This window comes from Onychomys torridus, chromosome 15, assembly GCF_903995425.1.
Source record: "Onychomys torridus chromosome 15, mOncTor1.1, whole genome shotgun sequence".
Taxonomy (NCBI): Eukaryota; Metazoa; Chordata; class Mammalia; order Rodentia; family Cricetidae; genus Onychomys; species Onychomys torridus.
In genome coordinates, this window is record NC_050457.1 from 40,620,284 (window position 1) to 40,647,112 (window position 26,829).

General features: G+C 39.5%; 1 protein-coding gene across 1 annotated transcript in view; it reads left to right on the forward strand.

The window, feature by feature from the left end:
• Window positions 1-18,985, forward strand: part of Emb (embigin) — a 45,158-nt gene extending 26,173 nt beyond the window's left edge. Inside the window, exons 4-9 of the mRNA XM_036207447.1 lie at window positions 37-125; window positions 10,088-10,215; window positions 11,515-11,794; window positions 13,705-13,738; window positions 16,419-16,473; window positions 17,082-18,985. Coding sequence (XP_036063340.1) covers window positions 37-125; window positions 10,088-10,215; window positions 11,515-11,794; window positions 13,705-13,738; window positions 16,419-16,473; window positions 17,082-17,099 — 604 coding nt within the window. The 3' untranslated portion in view covers window positions 17,100-18,985. The remainder of the gene's footprint in view (window positions 1-36; window positions 126-10,087; window positions 10,216-11,514; window positions 11,795-13,704; window positions 13,739-16,418; window positions 16,474-17,081) is intronic.
• The last annotated feature ends 7,844 nt before the right edge of the window (window positions 18,986-26,829 follow it).

Here is a 26,829-nt window from a genome sequence, read left to right on the forward strand (position 1 = left end):
AAGTAAGCTTGTATTAATAACTCTAATTATCTCCAGGTTCATCATTTTTAATAGCAAACAAATGGGAAATTATTCTTGTCTCTTGAATGGAGAAGAGGAGCTCAGAGGAACATTTAATATCAGAGGTCAGTATTTATAACTTCAGCATAATGTCCTTAGATTTCTATCTATGCCCCTTGTGTTTTATGTAATTACTACAGTAATAAATGTAGTTCAGCTGAAAGAAAATGACTTACTTTGCATTAAGTCCCAAAAAGTAGCCTTGACCATGCTCTTGCCTTTCCCAACCCACCCTTTTCTTCTTTTTCATCTATCTCTGTTCAAAATACAAATTTTAGCTCAAAAGGCCAGCTGCCAAGGTTTTCATAACTTCTATAAATGTCTTAAATTTATTAGTTAATTTAGCCCTCTGTTTCGGAATATAACTTTAACTATGTGTAGGTGTGTTACATTTGTTTATGCTGCACTTGTTTAATTAGGTAAAGATGTGTTGCTGTTTCACCTTGCCTGCCTAAGGCACCTGATTGGTCCAATAAAAAGCTGAATGTCCAATAGCTAGGCAGGAGAAGGATAGGCGGGGCAGGCAGGCAGAGAGAATAAGTAGGAGGAGAAATCTAGGCTGGGAGGGAGGGAAGAATAGAAGTGAATGAAGGAGAAAGAGAGGAACACAGAAACCAGGCAGCTGCCAGCCAGCCAGACATGAGAAGCAGGAAAGTAGCACACACAGAAAGAAAGATAAAAAGCCCCAAGGCAAAAGTAGATGAAGAGAAACAGATTAAAATAACAGCTAAGATAAGGCCGAGCATTCATAACTAGTATTAGGTCTCCCGTGTCATGATTTAGAAGCTGGTTGGTGGCCTAAAAGATGTTACAGCCATCTCTAAATCATCTAGATTGTGAGTTACTACGTCCCCAGACTGAGATATTACAGTTTGATATTATGTATCAGTAGCTTTAAGACTTCAGGTTCAGAGGACTATCAAAGTCTCATATACCTCTGTGATGCACAGTGGTCCCTGAGTTTTGGGTCATCAAGTATGGGCATTTTGGAACACAGTCATATGTCTTCCAGAGACAAGATGCTCCTTGTGAACTGCATCATTGGGTAATTTCAGTCTCTGTGTGCAGTGTAAGCCTGGGGAAAGTGTAGCCTACCACAGACCTTGGCTGTGTGGCAGGGCCTGCTGTTCCTACACTAGGAGGTCACTGTGCTGAATGCGAGTGTAACACAAAGAAAGGCATGTGTTTATCTAAATATATAAAAACACAGCATAAAAGATGGAAATGCTCCATGTGAGAAGAGCACTTTCTACGGATATATTTGCTAGACTGGAATTGATCTGGCAAAGGAGAGGTGAGTGATTTGAAGCCTGACTACTGTGTGCTACTATAGAGTTGTTGTTTTTTTATTCCTGCCCCCCCCCCCCCCTCCAGTTTTGTTTTGTTTTTAAACACAGCACACTTATGCACTGCTAAGTTTAATTCTAAAATGTTTCTAATTTTATAATTTATTATATTTAACTTGTAACTTTTTATTTTGTACATTATTATTTTTTAATATTTGACCTTTTATAATAGCAGCCTAAAACACACCCATTTTGTTTTGCTTTGTTTTGTTTTTTGAGACAGGGTTTCTCTTTGTGTAGCCCTGGCTGTCCTGGAATTTGTTCTGTAGACCAGGCTGACCTTGAACTCATAGACATCCACCTGCCTGTGCCTCCTGAATACTGGGATTAAAGGCATGTACTACCATCACCCAGCTTAATAAATTATTTTGTTAATATAGAAGACACTCCCATTAAGTACATCACTATCAGTACCTTCTGTTTACTGAACTTGACCTACTGGATGGTCTGCAGAGCCACAACATAGGATGTTGTTGGCTCCAGAAAACAATGCTGGACCCTGGAATACTTCTGGAAGAGCCTAGACCTGTTGAGGTCTTTCTTTGGAAGCATGCCCATGGTGATTTGCTTGCTTTGGTTTTGGTTTTGTTACCATAGATTTGCTGATAAGCAGATAATTTAGGATAAACATTCCCATCTTTGAGTAGAATCCTTTCAGTATCAGGGTCCACAATTTCCAGGATTTTAGGGAATGAATTGAAGTCTACTAAGTTTCTATTAAACCATCTACTGTGAGTTTTCGTGGAGGTTCTTGGTTTCTCTCAACTCTTCTCCAGTTACCCCTCTGCCAGGAATGGGAATGTTTCAGCTCCTTCATGTTATCTTGCATTATTGGTAACTGAAATGCCATCCACTAGCATTTTTTTCAAAGCAGTTTTTATACAAACACAATTATGACATCCATCTCTTCCCTCATGGGAATAAACCCTTACAATATTTTTCTCATCATTAAACAAAACATTAGAAGGCCTCAGTGTTGTAACAAAGACTAATTGTTAGATAACTGCCTTCATGAAAATCCCAACATTCTGTGGTAGATTAGTGAACCGCAGTTTGCTGGTATCTGGATAGTGGAGTCTGTTGCCATAGTAACTGCTTTAGTCTTTGCTTCATGTTCAGTTTTCCCAACAGTTCTGAAACCCGAGTAGCCTCTGACACACATGGACGCTGTGCTCAGGGCTCATCTGTAGCAGAATGGCCTGCTTCCTCATTGTTTGATTTCTGATTGGTCCACTTTCATGTCCCTCATAAGTTCCCTGTATACTCACACTCAAGACTTTTTTTTTTTTTTAATTATTCCAACTTGGAAATTATAATGCACCCTTGTAGTTATACCATTTGGTCTTTGCAGTTGCAGAAATTGCCATCATACTTGGGTTATATTATGTATACTCTTGGTACATCTTTCCTCCTTTGTCTGATTTGACTTGGGCAGGAATAGTCACCGTGTATTCTCCTTCTATCTATCTACTTCTCTTATTTCTTCGTTAATTTCTTTCCTCCTTTACTATGTTGCCTTCCCTTACCTCCTTCTCTTCTATTCCCTCTTTTCTTACCTCTTTTCTCCTCCTTCTTCACCTCCCCTTCCTTGTTTCCTCCCCCTTCCTCTTTTCTTACCAAAGAACAAAGAGTAGAAAATGTAGACGCTTCCACCATGAATTTTAGGGTTGTCTTTTTCAGTTTCATGAAGAATTCCATTGGCAATATGATAAGGATTTTGGTCAAGAAGCCCCTTTCACATCTTTAATCCTACTGACCCATGAGCACCTGGATCATCTCCCATCACCCAGGATGTTCCTCAGTTCCCTCCTTCAGTGTCTTCAAGCTTTCAGTGTAAAGGTCTTTCACCTCCTTAGGTTATTTCTAAGTTGTTGTTGTTGTTTGTTTGTTTGTTTGTTTGTCTTTTAAGCTATTGTAAGTGAGATTGTCTTGTTGATTCCTTTCTTGGCCTATTTGTTATTGGTGTATGAGAAGCTAATTTTCTATATTGATTTTTTTTTTTGTCTGCTATTTTGTTCAAGATATTGATCAGATCTAAGAGTTTTCTAATGGCGTCTACAGGGTCTTTTAAGTCTCTCCTCTCCCGAATTTGTATCCCCTTTATTTTTTTCTCTTGTGCTGTTTTTCTAGCTAAGGCTTTCGGTTCTAAACTGAATGAGAGAGTGGAGACCCTTATATCTCAGTACTTCTGGTTTTCCCCATTTAGAATAGTGAAGACTTTCGGTTCCCCATACATAATGCTTTTGTTGTGCTAAGGTATGTGCCCTGTATTCATAGTTTCTTCATGGTTGAGGTCTAACTGAAAGGGTAGGTCAAAAAGAGAGAAGTTGCAATATGTGCAATATAAAACCAGAAGAAACTAATTGGAGGTCGATAGAAAGTAGATAGGAGGTGGACAGGGTGGTTAGGGACAAAAATAGAGTATAATAATAAATATATGTACAATGATATGTATCCCATTCATGATGGAACACTGATGGGCCCATCTTGTGCATGTCTGTTGCAGGTCCCCATAACTTCTGTGACTGTATGAGTACAGATTGTCATATCTAGAAGGCAGCATTTTACAGCTTTCCTTCCTATTCTCTGGCTTTTGTATTTTTTTCCACCTTCCCTTTTTAGGGACTACTCCAAGGTCCTTGGAGGGGTTGAAATAGAAATATATAGAGATGAGTCTCTGCATTAACCACTATGTATTGTAAAAAGAACCTCTACCAAGGCTTAGAGCAGCGCTGATACGTGGATATAAATGTAGATATTTAGTTGGCAGTGTGAAAACACATGTTCAACGCTACAGTTCATAGGTTCCCTCCAGGGCCTCTGACCTCCCAGCCACACGCTTTTTATTTTTATTTTATTTTTGAGACAGGGTCTCATGTAGCCCAGACTATTTTCAAAGTTGCTCTGTAGCCAAGGATGATGTTTGACTTCTGATCTTCTTTCTTCAGCTTCCCAAGTGATGACAGGCACCACGCTTACCTCCATCACAAGTTTTAATCATATCTTGCAGGGTTGCAAAAAGCTGTTGCATATCTACTTTGAAAATTTGCTTGAAGTAGTTTAATTCAACTCATTTGTTTTTAATGCCCACTTAACATTAATGTAACTTTTAAGTATGCACTATATCCTAAAGACATTTATAAAATTAGTAATTTGGGTCCTTTCAGAGATTCCTTGCTAAAAATAATAACTCTCTGTAATTCATTTAAAATTGATTATTATTTAGAGAAATAATTTTATTTGAGTAGAATTTAAAGGCATCTGTACAGCAACTTATATCACAGTTATTATTTTATTAGGTTTGTTAGGCTTATGTAATAGCGTATATTTTTTGTAAATATTATCTACATGTTTACACTATATCTTACGGACATTTATAAAATTAGTATTTTGGGTCCTTTCAGAGATTCATTGCTAAAAATAACTCTCTATAATTAATTTAAAATTGATTATTATTTGGAGAAATAATTTTATACTTCTGGGTCGGGAGTACTGGCACACACTTTTAATCTCATCACTTTGTAGGCAGAGGCAGGTGGATCTCTTCAAGGCCAGCCTGGTTTATAAATCAAATTCTAGGCCAGCCAGGGCTACCCAGTGAGACCCTATCATGAACACACACCCACAATCAATCAATCAATCAATCTATCTATCTATCTATAATTATATGTCTAATATATCTATATATAATTCAATTCCATACTGCTATTGATAATCATCCTGAGCAGAGCAGATGGAAGCTGAGCAGCTTTAGAAAAGGCTTCTGGTTGAGCCAGACTTGCTTGACGGCAGACCTTTAGCCCTCCAGGATCCCCCCCCCCCACCCCTTTTACTAAAAAATGAGCTTTTGACTTAGGTTGCATGGGACATCAGCAGGTCACCTTACCCATCATGGAGACATCTGTCCAGGCCACACAGGCACTCTGTCTTAGGTTGGTGAGCACCCCCCAGGCATTACCCATCTCTGAATAGTCATTATCATACAGGCTGCAGAGTTAACTGTTGCCAAAGATCTGTAAGTGGCACTGGGCTTGCAATCTGTGTATGTGCTAGCTGATTTTATATGTGACCTGAGAGTTGTAAGCTGAAATAAACCCTTTCTTTCCCAAGTTGCCTTTGGTCATGGTCTTATATCACAGCAATAGAAACCCTAACTAAGACATATGCCAATTTTGAGAAATAAGAGGTGTCTAGAAGATAGGAAGCTCATTATAATGGAAACTGTGGCTCTTACTGGTGCTGGGCTTCAGAATCTTCTTTGGAGCAGTCTTTACCTAGTAGTGAGCTGAGCCTGGCACAAGAAGTCAGTGAACCTGGGCTTTAAAACTACCCTTTCTGCTTTTCCATATGGGCCTTGAGAAGTGTGACTCAACTCCATTTTAGGTTTGGTAGGGAGGGACCTTGTGGCTTCGGAAAAGGACCGCCAAGTTCTGACCCATGCTTGATCTGTAGATCTTTAATTGACGCCTTCCAAAACACTGGTGAGTCCTCTACTCCCTAAAGTGAGCCACCAGACCTCAAATATTGGGGTGTTCCCGTATTTCCCCTCAGTTCTAGAGCCTCACCAAGTGCTGCGTATTTTGTAAAGAAGCCTGGTGAGAAGGTGGTGTGAAGGTGGGAGGCTAGAAGTGCTTTGTCAGAACATCCAGGACATTTTCCAGTCTTCCCTCTTGATGACAAAAACCATAGACAGGGAACCATGCATAGGTGAGCCAAACCATGTGATTATTGGCTAGCCAGGAATATAAACGTTGCTTGTCTTAGGAAGACTTGGGAAACATGGGTAGCTGGTTCCTTCCTTCCTTCCTTCCTTCCTTCCTTCCTTCCTCCCTCCCTCCTTCCCTCCCTCCCTCCCTCCCTCCCTCGAGCTAGTGCTTACAAACTTCAATCAAAGTAGAATAGTCTGTCCCTTTACAACCCGAACTTACTTTGGTGTTTACAGCTGTGGAGAAAGAAGAACATTCATCTGAACTGGGGGAAAAACAGAGTCAACAGGGATGGAATTATTTATGTCTCTCAATCCCCAGTTCTAGAAAACAGACGAGTCCGTGTGCTACAATATGAGCAAGTACTGCCATTTCCTCTAAGACTAGAAACCAGAGTGTTGAGTGAAGGAAAGGAATTTATATTGAGTCTAACAATGACCTCCTCAGTCTACAGACCGTTACCCAGCTGTAGGCAGCCCCCACCACCAGTTTCTAGTGAAGAAATTGACCCCACCATAAGAAACAAATCAGAATAAAATGTTCTGGGATTCCACCCAATTGAGCCTTTAACATTTTGACATTTAATCATTTTTCTTTTCCTCAATAACTTAAAATATACTTGTTACATCAGTATCAAAACAGATGGTCTGCTCTTCCCCTTGGATCTGAGAATTGCTTCCAATTTTTTCATAGTGGTTATTTTCCCCAGCTTCTGAGCCATCTGGATTTATAAATGAGTTCTGAGGTGGTAGCTGTAGACTGGTAGTGTTGACATATAGTATAGCCTGACTTGGGGCAGAGCACCTTTGGGAGAGACTCCTCTCCCCTCACCCCCTCTCCATTTAAATACATTTAGATTGAAATTATTTTCTTAAAATTTCAGTTCTTGGTTTTATCAAATTACTATCTGCTTTTTTCCCTGTCTCTTCTCATTATAAACACTATGTTGTAAGTAAGGCATTTCTGTTTTACTCTTAGGTTTTGTAATAATGTGTAGAGTGATTTTTCTTTTTTTTTTCATATATCCTTTCTGTTCCACATACCACATGTCTGGAAGGAAGCTTGTTTTGATCCTTTTAACTAGTTTTATTTCTTGTTATGGGGAGGACCTAGCTGGGCATCCTGGTTTAAGTTGTTATAATGTATGTTGAACTATAACATGTATACAGAATCTTTATCTAGCACTCGGCTGGGTGGCTAGAGCAGTGTTACAACTTGTCCCATGGCTTCATTGAAGAATTGTCTCCTTTGTGGTGTTTGAGTGGACCAGGGCTCTCACTGGTCTGGAGCTATTTCTTCACTCAGCTCCTTTGCCCTTTTCTCCTGTTCATTCATCTCTCCTTGTCTTTGTCATCTCTGTTTCCAGACGGTCTGGGTGACTCACAAAGAAATTCACTTTAAAGTTCTCTCTGTTCTTGGGTGATTTCAGACATCGACACGGTGCTAAGACACACATAGATGAATGATAATTCTCCGCCTTTCCTCTATACAACTTATCTCTCCTCTGCTCCAGAAGGGTAGCTGACCTAAAAAAAAATCACACAGGATAGTAATTGTTCTTATTAAGGTGGCTAATGACATTACATATCAAGGGCACAACCACTAATTATAGGAAAGCTTGATTTCAGAGCGCTGTGCCATGGCATAATCCCAGTAAAAGTTGGAACTTTGTGACAGTTATCATGTACCCAGCACTTTCCATAAACTCTTATTTAACCCTTTACAACAACATAGCAAGAGTATAATGCACTATCCATCAGATATCATTATATCAAAGCTGTCATTAGATGTCAAGTATTTATTTCCTGGCCCTCAGTCTTATCTTCATGTCGTTATTAGAACATTGTGCTGGGTTCCTTCCAACACTTACATTTGAAGATAATCCCAAGGAACTACTGATTAGCAGGTGTCCGAAAGGCATGCTTGTGAGTTAGTTAGTAAAAGCAATGCTAAGCTCTTCCAATGGGGTCAGTTCATCAGTTTCTTCTGGGTGGGATAATTGGAATCCAAGCACTTTAGTCTGGTCATGTACACTGATCTCATGCCATAGTACTTGCCTCTATTGTGATGCCTGATTGGTAGTTTGCATCTTTGTAGGCCATTTAGTTTCATCAAGACATGTTTCTGAGGTTACAAAAAGCGTAACAACCAGTGTCTTAGTTACTTCCTGTCAGTGGGACCAAACACCATGACCAAGACCACTTAGAGTTCATTTGTGCTGACAGTTTCAGAGGTTTAAGAGTCCGTCATGGCAGGGAAGTGTGGCATTGAGCAACAGGCATGGCAGCTGGAGCAGAAGATAGGGGCCCTCATCATAAACCTCAGTCAGGAAGCAGAAAAAACAAACTCAAGTGGTGAAAATCTTTATGCTCTCAAAACCCACCTCTAGTGACATACTGCCTCCAGCAAGGCCACACTCTAAGCTTCCCCAAACAGCCACCAACTGGGGACCAAGTATTCTAATACTAGAGACCATGGAAGACACTGACTTCAAGATTGCCCTGTCTGTCATTATTTGATTGTTGAAGCGCTTATGTCTTCGTGAGTGGCATCCCTCATCACCCATGCCTGTCTTTACTGTTGACATTGCCTCATTACACACCATTGACCAATAACCCTGAGGAAGACAACGATGATATATATAATGGTATCAGAACCAATGATTTGTGTTCTCTTTAAACAGTAAAATATTGCAGGTTTTTCTTATCACTGATGCATTGCTCACCTAAGGACAGAACCCACAAAAGAAACTGTTTTTGATCCTTGTCTGGTTAATTAAAGGCACCATTCCTTTTTCAATTAGTACTGATTTTTTTCCCTTTCCCATCTTTATGGTTCACACATCCTACAAATGCTCAGTTACATCAGTAGTAGAAAATTTAAGAACCCTTGGACAACACATTTAATCCAGAGACTTAGCTGTCACGGTTGGAAATCTTTCTAATCTCTGCACTGAAAGTTAAAGTTACCTATAAATTTTGACACCATAATATTTAGCTATCCTTGTTGATTAACTTAATAAGCAGCTGGAAAACACAAAATTAAAAAAAAAAACCCTTAAAATTAGGAAAATTAGGAAAAAAGAAAATGGACAAATTTCACCTTGGTGATCCATCTTCATAGTCAGTGTGGGAACAATGAGGGATGGATATCACCTGTGGCTTTTAATTGGATACTTGTGTTCATGTGTCAGAATTTGCTTAAGCAAATTGTTCATGTCTTCAAAATGTAATTTTTCTGACTTTATCTTCTTTAGTATTAGTACTAATTGTATATGCTTCAAATTTTCTTGACTAAGAAATGTACCATAATTAATATTAGTATGCGTCCTTTTGACGTAATGTTATAAATATGTTTCTAAATCTCATTTCTTATTTTTTTCTTTAGTTTTCCTCTCAACAGTGCTGCTATAACAATGCAGAACTTGTGCACACTAGGCAAGCACTTTAGCATGGAGCCAATCCTCTCTTCCCCTTGATTTTCCTTTGTTCCTCTGTGGTACCACTTTCTCTAAGTCGGCTGGCTGTTTACAAATTTGCATCCATTAAAAGATTTTCTAGCGTGAAAAATTTGACTTTTTATTTATGTGCGCCAAGGGTGAAGCTGTGAAGAAAGTTTCCCACTATCACAGTAAGTGGGAAAAAAAGAACAGCCTTGAAAACTGGAGGCTCCTTTATCTCAAGCATTTCAGTTTGTTGCAAACTTGGAATGGTTGTAATTTTAATCACTGGAGGCTCTTCTTTCAGGGGTACGCTGCAGTCAACCCTATTGGGGTGTTCCAACCGCTTCTATTATTACTGCTGCTGCTACCGTCTCCTAATGACTACAAGTTGGTTTCATTTTATTTACAATCAAAACTGCATGATGAGAACAATGCATTAGTAAGAAAATGAAGTGGGGAAATGTCCTTAAGTTTCGTACATTTCTTTTGCTTAAACAGTCTCAGTAATGAACATGTTTCTAAATTTTTCTTAGTACCCAGGGTTCATGGGAAAAACAAGCCATTGATCACTTACGTGGGGGATTCTACTGTCCTGAAGTGTGAATGTCAAGATGGTCTTCCTTTAAATTGGACTTGGTACATGAGTAATGGAAGTGTACAGGTAAGATCATATTTGCTGGGGCTAGGAAGACAGTTCAGTTGGTCAGAGCATTTGCCCTTTAAGTAGGAGGGACCAGAGTGTGGATCCCCTGTACCCTTCTCTTCATTTGGCTTTGATCCTGGTCATAATCAGCTGTGAGACAGGGACAGAGAAGGGGTCACAGGTCAACATTTTAGGTCAAGTCCCATTTCAAAATGTTAAGTCATCATCTGTATCGCAATTAGCTCTGTGCTTTCTTAAAATTCAGTCCTTTGATTTATTGTCTCTGATTCATATGCTGGTTTGTGTCATGAATATTCCAGGCCATTCTACGCCTGTGTACATAGAGATAGGTCAAGGTCATTCTTTTTTTCCCCCTTTGGCAAGTACATTGGCAGAGAATTCTTCCTCGGGTAACCTGAGAACATTTGTATGCAGATTTGCATTTATTGAGCATCTCAGTCAAGTGATAGAGCAGTGATGGTATCCAATGTCCTGCGGATAAAATTTAATTTGGATTAAGTATAACAGCTTCTAAATATGACTTTGCAAGCCTCAGGAAAACCCAGCAGCTCCAAGAAGCCAGTCTACCTGGGAGAGAAAGAAACTGGGACATGAAAGGAAGAAATAGGGGTCTAGGACGAGAGAGCTGGTCATTGGAGGTTATCTGCTAAGAAGTCTTGACCATTTCAACTACAGTTGCAATATAGGGAACTCAGTTGTTAGGTTAGTGTTCTGTCGTCAGGAGTGACCAGAATGATCTCTTTAGGATGTGTGTTGTTTCCTTTTGTACCTACCAGTCTCCACTTGAGAGCTAGTCATATATGAGAAAGGAAAACCAGGGGCTGGAGAGATAGCTTAGTGGTTAAGAGCACTGGCTGTTCTTCCAGAGGACCTGGGTTCAATTCCCAGCACCCACATGGCAGCTCAGAACTGTCTGTAATTCCAATTCCAGGGAACATGACACCCATAGCAAAACACCAATGTGCTTACGTACATTAAAAATAAATTAAGGAGAAAGGAAAACTAGGTAACTTGAAATCTTCTGCCTTGGATTCTCACCTACTATTTACTAATGACGACCTAGACATATATTTGTGGGTTCAGACATTCAGGGCTAAGTCCTCATAACTAAGTAGACTCTTTCCCTTGCTTGCTCCTGGAATACTAACCTCCTGCAATGACTCATAAACTTTAATATGCCCCTTTCCAGTAAGTGGTTTCCTTGGCTCCGTCTTCTGGCTTTGCCCAGAATTAGATCTCCTGGGACACGTATCTCTTTTTGCATTATGTAAGGATTTTAATGTCTCTGTGCATTAGGTTCCTATTGATGTTCACAAGAATGATAAGTACGTTATAAATGGATCCTATGCTAATGAAACACGACTCAAGGTAAAGCATCTCTTGGAGGAAGATGGAGGCTCCTACTGGTGCCGTGCAGTCTTCCAGTTAGGTGAGAGTGAAGAGCACATTGAGCTGGTGGTGCTGAGCTTCATGGTGCCCCTCAAGCCGTTTCTCGCCATAATTGCTGAAGTTATTCTCTTAGTGGCCATCATTCTGCTTTGTGAAGTGTACACACAGAAAAAAAAGAATGACCCAGGTAAGGTTTCTTACTTTTTTCTATTACCTTATCGCCGCCTAGTTAGGATGTGTATTATGGCTTAACACATAGTCACTTACATGTTCTGGGGAAGGGCTGGGGAGATGGCTCACTGAGTAAAAAGCGTTAGTTGCGCAAGTGGCAGAACCTGAATTCACATCTTCAGAGCCCATGTAAAAAGCCAGACACATAACACTGGCATCTATAATCTTCTGTTTCTGTGTTGAGGAGGGAGGTAAAGGCGGCAGACCCCTGGAAGCTTGTAAACCAACTAGCCTGGCATACTCAGTGGAAAACAGCAGGAAGGCGCTATCAAGGAAGTCATCAAAGACTGACAAACACCTGAGGTCATGCTGTGACCTTCACACCCAGGTTATGGTATACGCACATGCATTCACACATAAATGTGCACATACACACATATACACACACACAAAATAAGTAAAAATGGTTTGTAAAGAACAATTCAGTTTTTCATATTAGGGTCAATATTTATGTTTGTAACCATAATGGTAATGGTCTATGAGCCTGGATTCTTGGTCTTTATTTCATCTGCCTGAAAGGTGTTAGTGTTAAAATTAAAATCTTTCATTTTTCTTGGTGCCACTATGCACGAGCTCGGGAATGTGTTTTCTGACACTGGAATATTAGGAAAAAATTGGATTCCTGAAGATTTTTTTCACTTAAATAATTCATTTTAATCATTTATGTCAGGGGAATTGCATGTGTGTGTGGGTGCTCATGTGTGCATGTGTATTTGGAAGTCAGAGCATAAACTTGACTTAGGAATGCTGGCCACTCCTTTTTGACACATGTTCTTTCATTGGCCCAGTGCTCACCAATTAGGCTAGAGTGGCAGCCACAGAGCTCCATGGATCTTCTTGTTTCCCCCTTCCTGCCTGGCATTACAAGTGTGTACCACCATGCCTGCCTTTTTATGTGGGTTCTGGGAATTGAGCTTTGGGCCTAATTCTTCGATAGTAAGCACTTCATGACTAAACTGTATCCCCCATCTCCATTTAAAAAGTATTTAATCAAGTACCCTAGATTCTCTTAAAGTCAAGGTTGCATTAGTGTTGTTGTTTTAAACCCATGTCTGTTGGGCTATTGGATGAGAATCCCTTGATAGAAATCATCACCATTGTCTTAGTCAGGGTTTCTGTTGCTGTGACAAAAATATCATGACCAAAAAACAAGTTGGGGAGGAAAGGGTTTATTTGGTTTACACTTCTAGATCACAGTCCATCATTGGAGCAAGTCAGAACAGGAACTCAAGCAGGGCAGGATCCTGGAGGCAGGAGCTGATGCAGAGGCCATGGAGGAGTGCTGCTTACTGGCTTACTTCCCCTGGCTTGCTCAGCCTGCCTTCTTATAGAACTCAGGACCAGCAGCCCAGGGATGGCAACACCCACCATGGGTTGGACCCTCTCCCATTGATCACTAAATGGGAAAATGCCTTACAGCTGGATCTCATGGAGACATTTTCTCAACTGAGGCTCCTTCCTTTCTAATGACTCTAGCTTGTGTCAAGTTGACACACACAACCAGCCAGTACACATGTATTCTGTATTCTTTTCTGATTTTCATTCTCTCTCTCTCTCTCTCTCTCTCTCTCTCTCTCTCTATATATATATATATATATATATATATATATATATATATATATATATATATATATATATAAAGGCATCATAGTTTTGAAAAAAATCCCAGGATGCCAAACAGTTCTGATCAGAGATTCAGGTAGAATCTGGCATCCTGTTATGAGGAAGCATAGGGAGGCAGAACTATCAAAGGTGGCACTTCTCTCCTTTCCATGGGAAAAGTTGTTGGGGCGCAGGTTGAATGGAACATGTAAACATAGCGTCACACACTCAATTGTTATATCCTTTTTGTTTGTCTTTATACAGATGATGGGAAAGAATTTGAACAAATTGAACAGCTGTAAGTATTTTTTATTGATTTTTTTTTCAATTGGGTAAAATGCACATAAATATGAAATTAAGTGAAATGTTTGCAGTTAGAAACGAGAAAACCCACAAGGACATGGTGATGTGCATGCTGTTTTCTGTATACATCTGTGTGATGATGAAGTTTGGTACCTAGTATCTACCTCTCCATCAATAACTGTTCTGTACTTCTGGTTTTATTGCTGAAAAATGGGTTCGTCATGGTGTTCCTACACACATTTTTTTGAATTAGCAATAATTTATTTGTGTGAATGCTTGGGATAGACTTTGCTGCACAGTAAACAGTTGTATTAATTTATTTAAATGATTCTTTATCTTGGTTGTGTTTTTGATCACCGATGAAGCTTCTTAGGAATACAGTGTTATTGAGGCTAGAGAGGTGGCTTAGTGGTTAAGAGCATTTGATGCTCTTCTAGAAGACATGGGTTCAATTCCTGGCAGCCACATGACAGTTCTTGACAGTCTATAACAGCAATTCCAGGGGATCTGATGTGCTCTCTGCCTTCCGTAGGCATATGAACACACATCACACACACACACACACACACACACACACACACACACACACATCCAGATAAAGAAAAATAGAAAAAGAAAAAAAAAATACAATGTACAGGCCTCACTAGATCAGAACAATCAGAACCACTTTGGTTGGGACTGGGCATGTGGATTGTTTTAGAAATGTCTTCCAGTGGTACTGTTCTTTCACAGTGAAGATCACTGGCCTGGGATCCCATGAGAATTACTTTTGCGAGAACTCATGTTTTGTTCTCTTCAGAGTGGAACATGAGGATAACTGGGAATAAAATGGCCAGGGATCTACTTTGGTTTGGGGATGGTGGAATACTTCTTCCAAACCAGAGAATAAAGGTTCCCAAGACAGGGACTAAAGTCTGAGAAACAACCAGTGTCTGTGAGCCAGAAGAGACCAGACTAAGACAGCTGAGAGGTGCTCATGAAAGGGGAGCCCCCACCCCAACCATCACCAACACAAGATGGTGCTAGAAGTTGTCTTTTATCAGCCCAAGGGGCCGTGAGCTGTGGGTCTGTAAGAACAAGAGGGATGCAGAGTTCCTCACATACTCGTAGCGGTGGTCAAAGACCCAGTTCATATATAGTAGGTAAAATGAAGCAACAAGATAATGTGCTTCCAAGTTAAGGACATAAAAGTATAAGTGGAACTTCATTTCCCTGATTCCCATTTCCTGGACCTCTTTCTTATTTTTTTTTTAAAGTCATAAAAAGTGCAACAGGAGTTCATGTATGTAAAGAGTTAAACAGGCCCCTCTTATGTATCTTCTTTGCGCTCACCCCCATCATATACACTGTCTCCGACCACTCCTGTGCAGTCACTAGGGGCTGGGGCTGCATCCTAATTTGCTATGCAGAATGGACTATCAAGTCCATGTAGTTTAATTTTTTTTTTTTTTTTTTTTTTTTCCCGAGACAGGGTTTCTCTGTGTAGCTTTGCGCCTTTCCTGGAACTCACTTGGTAGACCAGGCTGGCCTCAAACTCACAGAGATCCACCTGGCTCTGCCTCCCGAGTGCTGGGATTAAAGGTGTGGGCCACCACTGCCTGGCTGTAGTTTAATTTTTATTACCACAGCCTACCCCACTCAGTGCCCCCCTCAAACATCTTAAAAACAATGCCAACATGATTCAATCTGTAAAAGAACTTATTTTGTTCTTTTTGTTTAATATTAGAATAACACACATGTTCTTCATCCCTTATTCCAATGCAGCCATTACAATGAATGTCTTACTTTTAGGTATAAAATAACAGGGGTGTTTTAAGCTCATTTAGATCAACCCTTGCTATAGTTCATTTTAGATATTCTAGCTAATTTAGTTAGGAACTAATTTTTTTTCACAGATAAGTTTCATATGTTATATGTCTGATACTCTACATATATTTATGTATGTTGGTATCCCTGGTCTTTTGTAGTTTCTTGGTAAAAATGATTTAAAAAAATAGCAATAAATATATAACATCAAAAGCAGTGACTTCTCTCAAGGAACTCAAGGAGAAATCAACTCATTAATGTGATTATTATCCCCACCATCCAAGACTAGGGCAGTTCAGTTTTGACATGCATGGTTGGGTGGCTAATTTTACTTGTCGATAATAACAACCTCATGAGTACAGGCCTGCTCACAATATCTCCCCTGCTCTTCACTGTGCTCAACGGTTTTCTCATGTAGTCATGCTTAAGCATCTAAAGGCCATACTTAATAGTCTTGCCCTGATACAAAGGGCCATATGTAGCTTCTAATTTAGTGTAATAACCATCGGATTATGACTTCTCCTACATGTTTGGCTAAGCTCCTGGTTGACCGTTATCTTGTTTCAGAACAATGTGAGCGTTAACGGTTACATGTCTGCCTACAGCCCTACTCTTGCCTGGGAAGAATTAGTCCTCCCTCTTCTTAGATCGAGCAAGTCTTGTGTTACCATGCCCGTGGCAGGAGGTTCTCCCTTGGCAATCGCATAAGAGAAGTCAACATTACAAGTAGGACACTGTTAGGAAGAGTGAATTCAGTGGGCACTGACATTTTAGCATTTACATCTATCTATGATGTCAATACTACTATAATGGCTTCATTTTATGCATTGTGAATGTCTGGTGATTTTTCCTTCTTGTTTTTGACACAGGAAATCGGATGATAGCAATGGTATAGAAAACAATGCTCCCAGGCTCAGAAAAAATGTAAGTTACTTCTCGATCACCAGAAAAGGTGGAATTCAATATACTGGGCTATTAAACCTTACTCTGGCTTCCAGATTTCTAAAAGACCTAGTCCACCGTGTGCTTGAATACACTTGTTTACATAGTAATAGGAGAAAATATGGACTGAGTACAAAAATTAATGGTATTCTTTTCTACCAGAGAATAGGTGGTAATTCTCCTGTCTCAGCCTCCTGAGTTCTGGAGTGTACTAAGATTATGGGATTACAGGCTTGTACTACCATACCCAGCTTTATTTCATGGTCTTTATATATATATGTAAATATATATAATTACCTTGGGTTGGTTTCTTTTAAAGCTTTCATGTAATTTTTAAAGTCTCAGCTCAGATTTTCTGTATTCTTTGATTTTATTCTCCTATACTTCCATATGGTCGATGCGATGATTTTGTCTGTCACGGCTAATTTCCATAATTGATTCATAATTGTCTTAGTTCATCAATGTTAGGACTTGCTTTGCCAGTAGATGGCAAGCTCACTTTCTAACGCTCCTTTGCTGAGCTAAAATGCTAGTTAAGTTATTATCGATAGCATGGCAGTAACTGTTTCATTCTGTTTTGTTTCACTCAGGAGTCTGTGGAACAGTGAATAAAACAGAACATTTCGCCCTGAGAAGATGTACAAAGAGTTTGTATTTCTGCTTCTTTTCAAGAACGAACATGTGAATTTTAGATTTTTAAAAGACAAAAATTTCCTGCACACGCACAACACAACGGTAGATTTTTAAACTATATAGGCTCTCTCCTACCTAAAGATGTATTTTCATTTTGTAATTGCTTTTCATTAAAGCGAGATAAATTGTTTCAGATGTGTTCTGTGAGCTGTAACCTAGATAATACATTTTATCCTGGTTCGGGAGATAAGGGGCACAGAACAGACACCAGCAAAATCAGTTAATAATCCACAAATAAATATCACTAAAGATCTGTTTATTACCAAAGAATTTATGAAAGAGAAAGCTTTTTTGCCAGTTGTCTTAAAAGTGTTTCCCCCAATCATTCATAACTACCTATAGAAGTATTTATAACAGTTTTCATGTGAAGTGTATCCTTCTGTGGTATTGAAAGTGTTTTCTCTAGGAAATAGAAACTATACTTTTGATAATGGTGGCTACTCTGAAGTCTCCACGCTAAGATATACTTTTGCTCCATAAATAATTGTATAAATTAAGGGAATATAAATCATATGCTTACCCACAGTCAGTATCAACACCGGAGCTTCACATCTTACCACACTCAAACCGCCTTTTTATACTTAAAGCCTAAGTGCTTCTTGGTCTTAAGTAGGACATTTTCCTTGTTCTTTGCCATGGGGTTTGGACCTCATCAGCCCCCCTGGCGTTGATGTTTCAGAATGCAGATCCATGTGGTCACCGTATGATACCGCTACCCGCATGCCTTTGTGGCTCGCGGCTTCTGGGTACCTTTCTTTGCTATCTGATTTCTCCTATCATAGCTGGTTAAAGGTATAAAGCAGTGCCTTGGATGGTAGATTAGGTGTCCCTGGTTGCTGCAGGGTTTTTGTGACACACTGCTTCCAGAAAACAGGATTCCGAACAATGAGATATAGAAAGAGGGGCTGACTTGGGAGGCTAGTAAAAGAAATCCATGGTTCTTGGGGATTGAGGGATTAGAGGTTGGGTAGAAAGAATCCAGTGATTTAACAATAGAAACTATTGAAGCATATGCCTTGGGCACCACCAGCTAAGGAAAGGACAAGATTCTGATAGGGAAAATTCTGTAACATGTTTACCATTATTACTAGCTAGCATAATACAAATAAGGTCGCCATGGCAGCTGCTTTATGTTTTGTTGATGCAACAAAATTCAGTATTTTCTAATAATACACGCTAACTCCACATGTAGATTATATTGAACTAGAGCTTACCTCTTGGTAGTAAACACCCTAATTTTTCCCTTGCTCTCATTTAGCCACATGTTGGCCTTTTTTTTTTTTTTTTTGCTTTAATTCATGCTTAATTTGACAAGATCGTCTTGATGAGCTCATGGCAGCCAGTACAATTAGTCTAAACATTTTGAATTCAGAGAGCAAGTCCCACTCAAAACAGTGTAACTGTGATTGGATTGGATACATACAAAAGGCCAACAACTAACTTCTCTTACAGAATTTATCCATTTGCTTTGCCGCCACTGGCTATTTATGTTGAAATAGTTTTCAAGAAAAAAAATGCTACCCGAAGGTAAAATAATCTGAAATACTTAATACATTGAAATGTTGATGAGCAATGTGCGCTATTTATTTTTCTAACGAAGATAAGTTATCTCAGTGATTTTAAGTAGAAAAGATTCTCAAATATTTAAGTTGATTTTTGGCCTTTCTGGGTCTCTCTGGAGTTCTTTTGGAAAATTATTCTATGCCCAGTAGATTAAAATGGAATGCTTCTATTAACTAACCTCATGGAGATGATGAATGGATTGTCTAAGGACCAACTGTGAATTAGCTGCAAAAAAAACCCCCCAACAAAACAACAACAACAAAAAAAAAAACAAAGGCTGAAGCAGGAAAACTACCCTGACTTTGTAGAGTAGGCACTTGGGAAATTCTATTAACCTTTCCAGTTGATGAGTGTTCAACATAATAATTAGATTTAATCATGCCATAAAATTTCCAGATAATCTTTTTTTTTTTTTTTTTTTTTCAAGACAGGGTTTCTCTGTGTAACTTTGTGCCTTTCCTGGAACTCACTTTGTAGACCAGGATGGCCTCAAACTCACAGAGATCCTCCTGGCTCTGCCTCTGGAGTGCTGGGATTAAAGGCGTGCCCTGCCGCCGCCACCACCACCAGGCCCAGATAATCTTAAATTCAGTTTACATTAAAATGTAAGTTTCCTTTTGCAGTCTTGTTTTTTTTTGTTGTTGTTGTTGGTGGTGGTTTTTTTTTTTTTTTTCATCCCTAGCTAGATAGTCCTTCAGGCTCAAACCTAAAATTGTTTATGATCTTTTCTTCTTTACTTAGGAATCCAATCCTTCCCTGTTCCTTTGACTTTCTCCATCTGCCATCAATCCTCTCGGTACCTCTCCCATCTCACCTTCACCCGCTGAAAGATCATGGTGTAGGTTTCTCTACCTTGGCCTCCCTTGTCCATCTCCCCACTTTTCACAGTGCTTCTCAGCCTTTCCTCTTAAACACAACGATCTCAAAACCTCATGCAGTCCACCCTCGCCATTTCTTAGTACTGCACCTCACCTAGTTGGCAATCTTCCTCCAGTGTCTTGGATTAGCCCAGGATGTGTCTTCAATGCTTCCCCTTCACACTAACTCAGGATTAGCCTTCAGTTTGTTAAGGTGTAAGGGAAACTCTCATGTCAATGGGGTAGGGACCATCTCATGTGCTGACAGCTCCATGATTCTCTGTGGTTGGTCTTCTTCCCAAATCCTGACTTTTACTTCTGTGCCCTATATTTAGCACAGGGAGAATGTTATAGGTGGTGATGTAAAATGTGTATACCTATTTTTAGGAAAACCTAATTTTCATTCTGACAATTAGAATTGCAAAAGAAAATTTTATGGGAAAACAGGTTGTATAAATCCTTCAACTGTTGTACAGGGTACATTCATTACACCTGTTCTGATGTGTTTTAATTCCTATCATCCTTAAAATCCAGTGGTTAGTATGCACAAAAATCTAATTTTTACCTTTTATTTAATAAGGTAACACATTGGCTCTAAATATGCAGGATTTTCCTGTTTATATTCCTTTGTACAGCACAGTTGAGAGCTGGCACTTAGGCTCACTCCAGTAACATCCATTTTACTTCCCCAAGTTTTGTACATCTTTGAACAACTTAGAATTCACTTCAGAATTTAATATCACAGCAGCATGTTACAAGAAGATTTATTATTACATATATTATTACATTGAAAGCATACTTTTCATTGAATCAACCTGCTTGTAGTATGCGGTGAGAAAAATATTTACGGAATGGGCAAAAAGCGGAAGACAGACTTGATTACGTTGGAATTTTAAGTTACAGATGCTTATGTACTTACTACCCTAAAGACAGCTTATCACCCTTGAGTTTATCCTAGTCTGTCATAGAGAGAAAGACAACTCAACTGTGTGTTCCACCTTTATTTGCTCTGAATCTAGACAGTGACATGTTCTGTTTACCAGTGGAGTTCCCCATAAAAGATGCATCTTCTTTGTTGAATATTAGCAACTGACATTTGTTGAACCTGACACATGCTAGGCACTCACTTTAACACATGCTTTGAAGTGTTCTGTCTAATCCCCAATCCATCTCATGTCATAAAAACAGCCCTTTGTTTTTGTTTCTAAACAATGCAGAAACTCAAGTTCAGAGACCTTAAGAAAAACACAACTGCCCTGATGTACATGATCAGAACTGAAATCCAAATTTAGGCTAGGCCGACGTGACCTACTTTTTGTTCAACAGCTCTGAATGGCTAGTTGTACACATCCTAGAAAACGAGGCTGTTATCTGGTTGTTCATTTTACTCTTTAAGGTGGTCACTCATAGCACAAGATCCATAATCTTACTGTCATTGGGGCCCATGCTTTGTTCCTGTGTCCCCTTGCTGGTGCTGGGGATCAACACATATTTTAGCCTTTTTTTTTTTTTTTTTCTGGTTGTATTTGTCAGTAGTGAGAATGACCCTAAAATTTATCATCCAGATACCGAAAATGAAAAAGATGCCATGTATAACTTCACTGAGACATGTGGAAAGCAGGCCCTCTGGTCTCACATTTAGCCTGTGGGCAAGAAGTGGCTGCTCTGTGGGTGTTCTGTCACAGATGTAGCCGCAAGCTGGAATGACAGACAGAAATTAATTTTCAAGAAGATAGCCAATTTTAGTTAGTGCAGGGAAATCACCATTTTCAGTAAATGTCACCTGAGTGCCACTGCGGAGAAGTCCCTATAATAGCATCGTTTACTCAGCTTAAAATTTTATTACTTTAAGTATCTTAGTATGACTGGTCTGTTGGCATTCAGAAGTTGGCCTCGCGGGTTGTAAGAGAAGTGGGCGGAGAACATCTTGCTTTTGCTGCCGTGTGGATGAACTGGATTTGGACACCTCCTGGTTCATGTGCTGTGGTAGTTCATGTTATGTGAATTCAGTGAGTCAAGAATGGCAGATTATGCCCTTATTACCAAATTTGCCTGTGAAATGATTGAAAGTCACACATGACTGGAATGGACAGAAGTACTTTTAGTCCCACAAATGGCTTATAGGCTGCATTTCTTATTCCTTTGCACCTCTGTGGGAACATATTGGGGAAACCTGTTTAGGGTATTGGTTAAAAAATATTGTTTTTGTCTGTTGTGTTTTATGTTTTAAAGCATTTTTTAAAAAAATTATGTAGTTCTCATTTCAGAAAACTATTACAAATTATTTTTCTAAAGTTTATTGGATAATCATGAAAATAATAGATTTATTACATATATAATTTGCTGAAATGCTACTTAATGTTACAAAAAGAATAGCTACTTGTATTTTATACCTCTTAAAATAGATATTTGACCATAAATGTTTAGTTTTGCTTAAATCAAGGACCATTGATTATATTTTTTTAATAGCTGTGTTTCTCTTACATGTGTGTTTAGATTCTCTTTACTGACTTTCTGTATTATGTAACACCAAAAATGTCAATACAGGAACATTGTAAAAATTTCTGTGTTGCATATAGATTTAATATACAGTTAAGCTCAATAAAATGTACTCTGTGGATTAAAACTAAGTACCGTGGCATGCATTTTCAAGTTTTTCAATTTAAAAAGGATTAATTCATTTTATGTGTTTTGTGTCTGTGTGTGCCTGTGGAGGCCAGAAGAGGGCCAGGGAACTCTGGGAGCTGCAGCAGTTGCAGGCAGTTGTGAGCTATAAAATGAATTGCTAAATGGTCTTAATATAATGCCCAGAGCCGGATATTGGGGTGAAAGCTGAAAGATCAGAGGGATAGAACAAGCCAGCCACAAGTTCTTACATCCTCAGCCCAAGAGAGAGCTACTTTCCCGTATACTCACGCCTTAAATACCTTTCTGTGCCCTGCCATCTTACTTCTGCTTTCTACCCAGCTACATCACTTCCTGCTTGTCTGTACAGACCTCCAGACCTCTATGGTTAACTAGTGCTGGGATTAAAGTCATGTGCCACCGTGCCAGGCTCTGTTCCCAGTGTGGCCTTGAACGCCTAGAGATCTGGATGAATCTCTGCCTCCCAAAGGCTAGGTCATTAGGCCTGACCTCTATGTTTAATGTAGTAGCTGGCTTTTTCCTTTGATCCCCAGGCAAACTTTGTTAGAGCACAAATAAAATACCACGACAGTGTGCTGAAAACCGAATGCTAGTTCTCTGCAAGAGCAGTGAACCGTCCCTAGCCACTAATTTACCACGCCAGCCCAATTGTTTTCAATGTTAAAGTGAAATCGGTGATTTGATTAAATTTGCTTGTCTTCCCGGGTAATTTCCTTTCAGCTTTTCATTATCATTTTAGGTTGATTCAGCAAAAATTGTTTCAAAATGCTTCAGGTTTTTATTTTAAACTAAAATTTGGAAAACTCTTATTCTATGGGAATATCTGCTGTTATAATGAATCTTATAATCGCAGAAAAGATTAACTGTTAAGGAACACACTGGATTAGTTTATTAACTAACTACATAGCAGCATGATTAATAGCTAACAAGTAAGTGTTTATCATCTCTAGCACGTGAGGCCAATTTACAGGAAGTGAACAATTGTATTTTATGATTAATTTATAATCATAATAAAAATAACTAATGGCTGGTGGTCAACTTGTAGACATCCAGAACAGACTTTTTTGTTTCGTTTTGTTTTTTGAGACATAGTATCTCTGTGTAATCCTGGCTGTCCTGGAACTTTCTTTGTAGACCAGAGTGGCCTTGAACTCACTGAGAAACTCCAGCCTCCTACTCCCAAGTGCTGGGATTAAAGGCGTGCGCCACCACTACCGAGTCAGAAAAGATATTTTTACTTATTATATTTATTACTTTTTTATTTTACTTAGGCTTTATTATTATTTTACTTACTATATATTTATTTATTGTATCTTACTTATCTCCTGGTAATTGCAGCTGATAATGTTAGGCGTTATAGAACATAAATAATTCTCACCTTAATCAAACACTACTACTAAAATAACTTCCCAAACTGGTTGTAGCATATGACTGAAATCCAGCTGTTAGGGAGGTTAAAATAGAAGGTGGTGAGTTTGAAGCCTGTCTTGACTACCGGTGAGACCCTGTTCCCCAAAACACAATTAAGCCAAACTTAAGCAAATTGAACAGATTTGGCCAATGGTATTTACTTACATATTCACAAAAATGAGACTTCAGAGTTAAGTACAGTGAAATAGACAGCAGGATACATGGTAATCAAAATCACGGAAACAACGTAATCTCTCAAAAGGGTTTATTTTTAATTTGCATCTGTGCTGTATGTGCACATGTATTCATGTTCCCACAGAGGCCAGAAGAGGACATTGAATCCCCTGAAGCTGGATTGATAAGTGAGTGTGAACTGTCCCAGGCACGTGAACTCTGGTTTTGGGGAAAAGCAGCAGGCACTTTGTCTAGTATCTATTGGGAAAGGACAAACTGGTAACAGTGGGTTTGTGTGAAGAGGCCATGGCCCCGGGAACGGAACGGTCACAATGTTGCAATCTGTTTCATTCTGTCAATTCAGAAGTCTGCATGTCTGGAAATGATCCTTCAGCAGTGAGGGGGCAAGGAGGACATTCTAAGTGGAGGGCCACAGGGGACGAAGCTCAGTGGTAGAGCACTTGGTAGCCGAGTGAAATCCCTGGACTTGGTCCCCAGCTCCAGGAAAAACAACTGACCTCCAACAAGGGACATCTAAGCTCCTTTGTCGCTAGTAGGCCAACCTGGAAAGAATGTGGAAAGAGAGTTCTCTTCGGAGAAAGGGAATGATGAGGAATTCTGGAACACCAGGAGAGAGGGAGAACAGTAGACAGGAACAGGGGCCACAGACAAACCTGGAAAGCACAAGTTGCAAACCTGCACTGCTAGTCAAGGTAATGCAAATGGAAAGGAGACACTTAGTGTTCTTCCCAGTGGAAAAGAAAGGACGTCTCCAAAGGCAGAGTTCCCATAATTCACTTCAGCTGGTCAATAGTAGATTTAAACCAGGTAACATGTAATGAATAATGACTTACATAACCCTTAGAGCACCTACTAAAGAAGCTGTGTAAGGCCCACGGCAAATTCTTACAGATAAAATGAAGCTATTATTAGTGCATGGAATGGGATGTGGGGGAGATAAGGGAAGGTGTGTGGGAGAGAGTAAGCAAGATGCATAATGTCCATGTATGAAATTGCCAAGCAACAAATTATTCTAGGTGTTCTAGCTACCATCCTGCCCACCCTCCTCCTGTAATGCACGGAAAAAAATAACAGCAAGAAGATCCAGAAGATAAGAAAAACTTGCAGGCTCAGGCTTTAATAATATCAGTAATACTGTAAATCTCAGTAGACTTTCATATCAGCCACACAGACACTTGCAGAACATAGATACTGACGAACCCAACCATCTGCTTATGAAAAGCTGAAAAGCCAAGGCTTGGAAATGCATGCCAAGTGAAAATGCTAACTGATAGGAAGCAGGAAGTATTGATATTAATTAGGTCTACTGGATGTCAGGTGGAGAAAACTGCCAGAGACAGAAAGGGACATTAGGTAATAATAAAGGAATTGACGGGGTTGGGGATCTAGCTCAGTGGTAGAGCGCTTGCCTAGCAAGCACAAGGCCCTGGGTTCAATCCTCAGCTCCACATATAAAAAAAAGAATTGACATACTGAGAAAATACAGGCCAAATGAGTGAGTTGCAAAGCACACCCCGAGATTACCAGCAGTCACTGGTAGGACTGAAAGGCAAATCTACAATTTCAGTCAAAAACCTCAACACCCATCTTAATAATGGTCAGAACAAGTAGAACAGCAGTTAGCAGGCTGGAGTGACTTAGTCTGAAATCCCAGCTGCCCAGGATGCTGAGACAGGAGGATTCCTGTAAATCTGAAGTTACCCTAAACTTCTGAGCAAGGCTATCTCAAAACAACAGTAACAAGAAAAGAAACAAGTGGGAGATAATATGAAACCCCCACACATCGATGTTCTCACACACACACATACACACACACACACACACACACACACACACACACACACACACACGCAAAGCTGTAAGCTAAGGAGAAATTTTAAAGGGAAATTGTTAAATGTATTTGGCAGAAAAGGAAAATACATAAAATGGTGTAGGATTCATCAAAGGCCACATCAAGAGTGACATTTGTGGCCTTAGATTCTCATATTAGAAAAGAGAGAAAGTCTCAGATCTCCCTTAGTTCAAGGAAGCTAGAAAACAGTAATATAATCGAACACAATTGGTTTTACTCTCCCAGCCAGTGACAGGCAAGGCCACTCTCATCGCCGGGCAGTCTCAGTCAGCAGAAGAAAGCAGATAATGAAGACAAAGGAAGAAATCAATGAAGCTGAAAACACAGGCCATACAGAAAATCAATGACTTAAAAATCCATTTTAAAAAATAAAGATGAATAAAATTGGCGAACTACCAGTGAGACTGAAAAAGGAAAAAAAGAAATGTCTCAAAAATGAACAGGTAACGCTATTGTAAAGGACAATAAAGATATCGTACAAATAACTATCCCTTAAATTTTTTTTTTTTTTTTTCAAGACAGGGTTTCTCTGTGTAGCTTTGTGCCTTTCCTGGAACTCGCTTTGGAGACCAGTCTGGCCTCGAACTCACAGAGATCCACCTGCCGAGTGCTGAGATTAAAGGCATGCGCCACCACCGCCCGGCTAATTTTTTTAAAAAATATTTTACAGTGATGCTCAAACTAGTTAGATTCATTTAAATGTGCACTTTTAATTTTGCGATTTGCTCTTTTCTGTGGCTACTGGTGCACGGTGCTTTCTGCTCACCCCATACAGAGCATCAGCAGTGAGCTACAGCTCTCCTACCCACAGGAGCATAAAAGCAGTGGACACTCCGTACTGGGCGTAGTGAGTCCATTAAGTCACATGACCTTACAAAATTAGCTTTGTGGTAGGTGATTTTGCCCAGCTGTAGGCTTATGCCAGGGCTCTGGCTGCGTTTCAAGTCCGTTAGGTTTAACCCTGATGATTGGTAGGTTAGCGCTATTTAATGCATTTCCACGTAAGATGCTTCACTTCACCTCGTCATGAGTTTGGCTGCTTTCTTCTCGTGGTAATTAAGCACTTATAGATGATAAATAAATCCAGCGGAGTCATTCAACCTTCTAGCTGTTAAGGAAAAG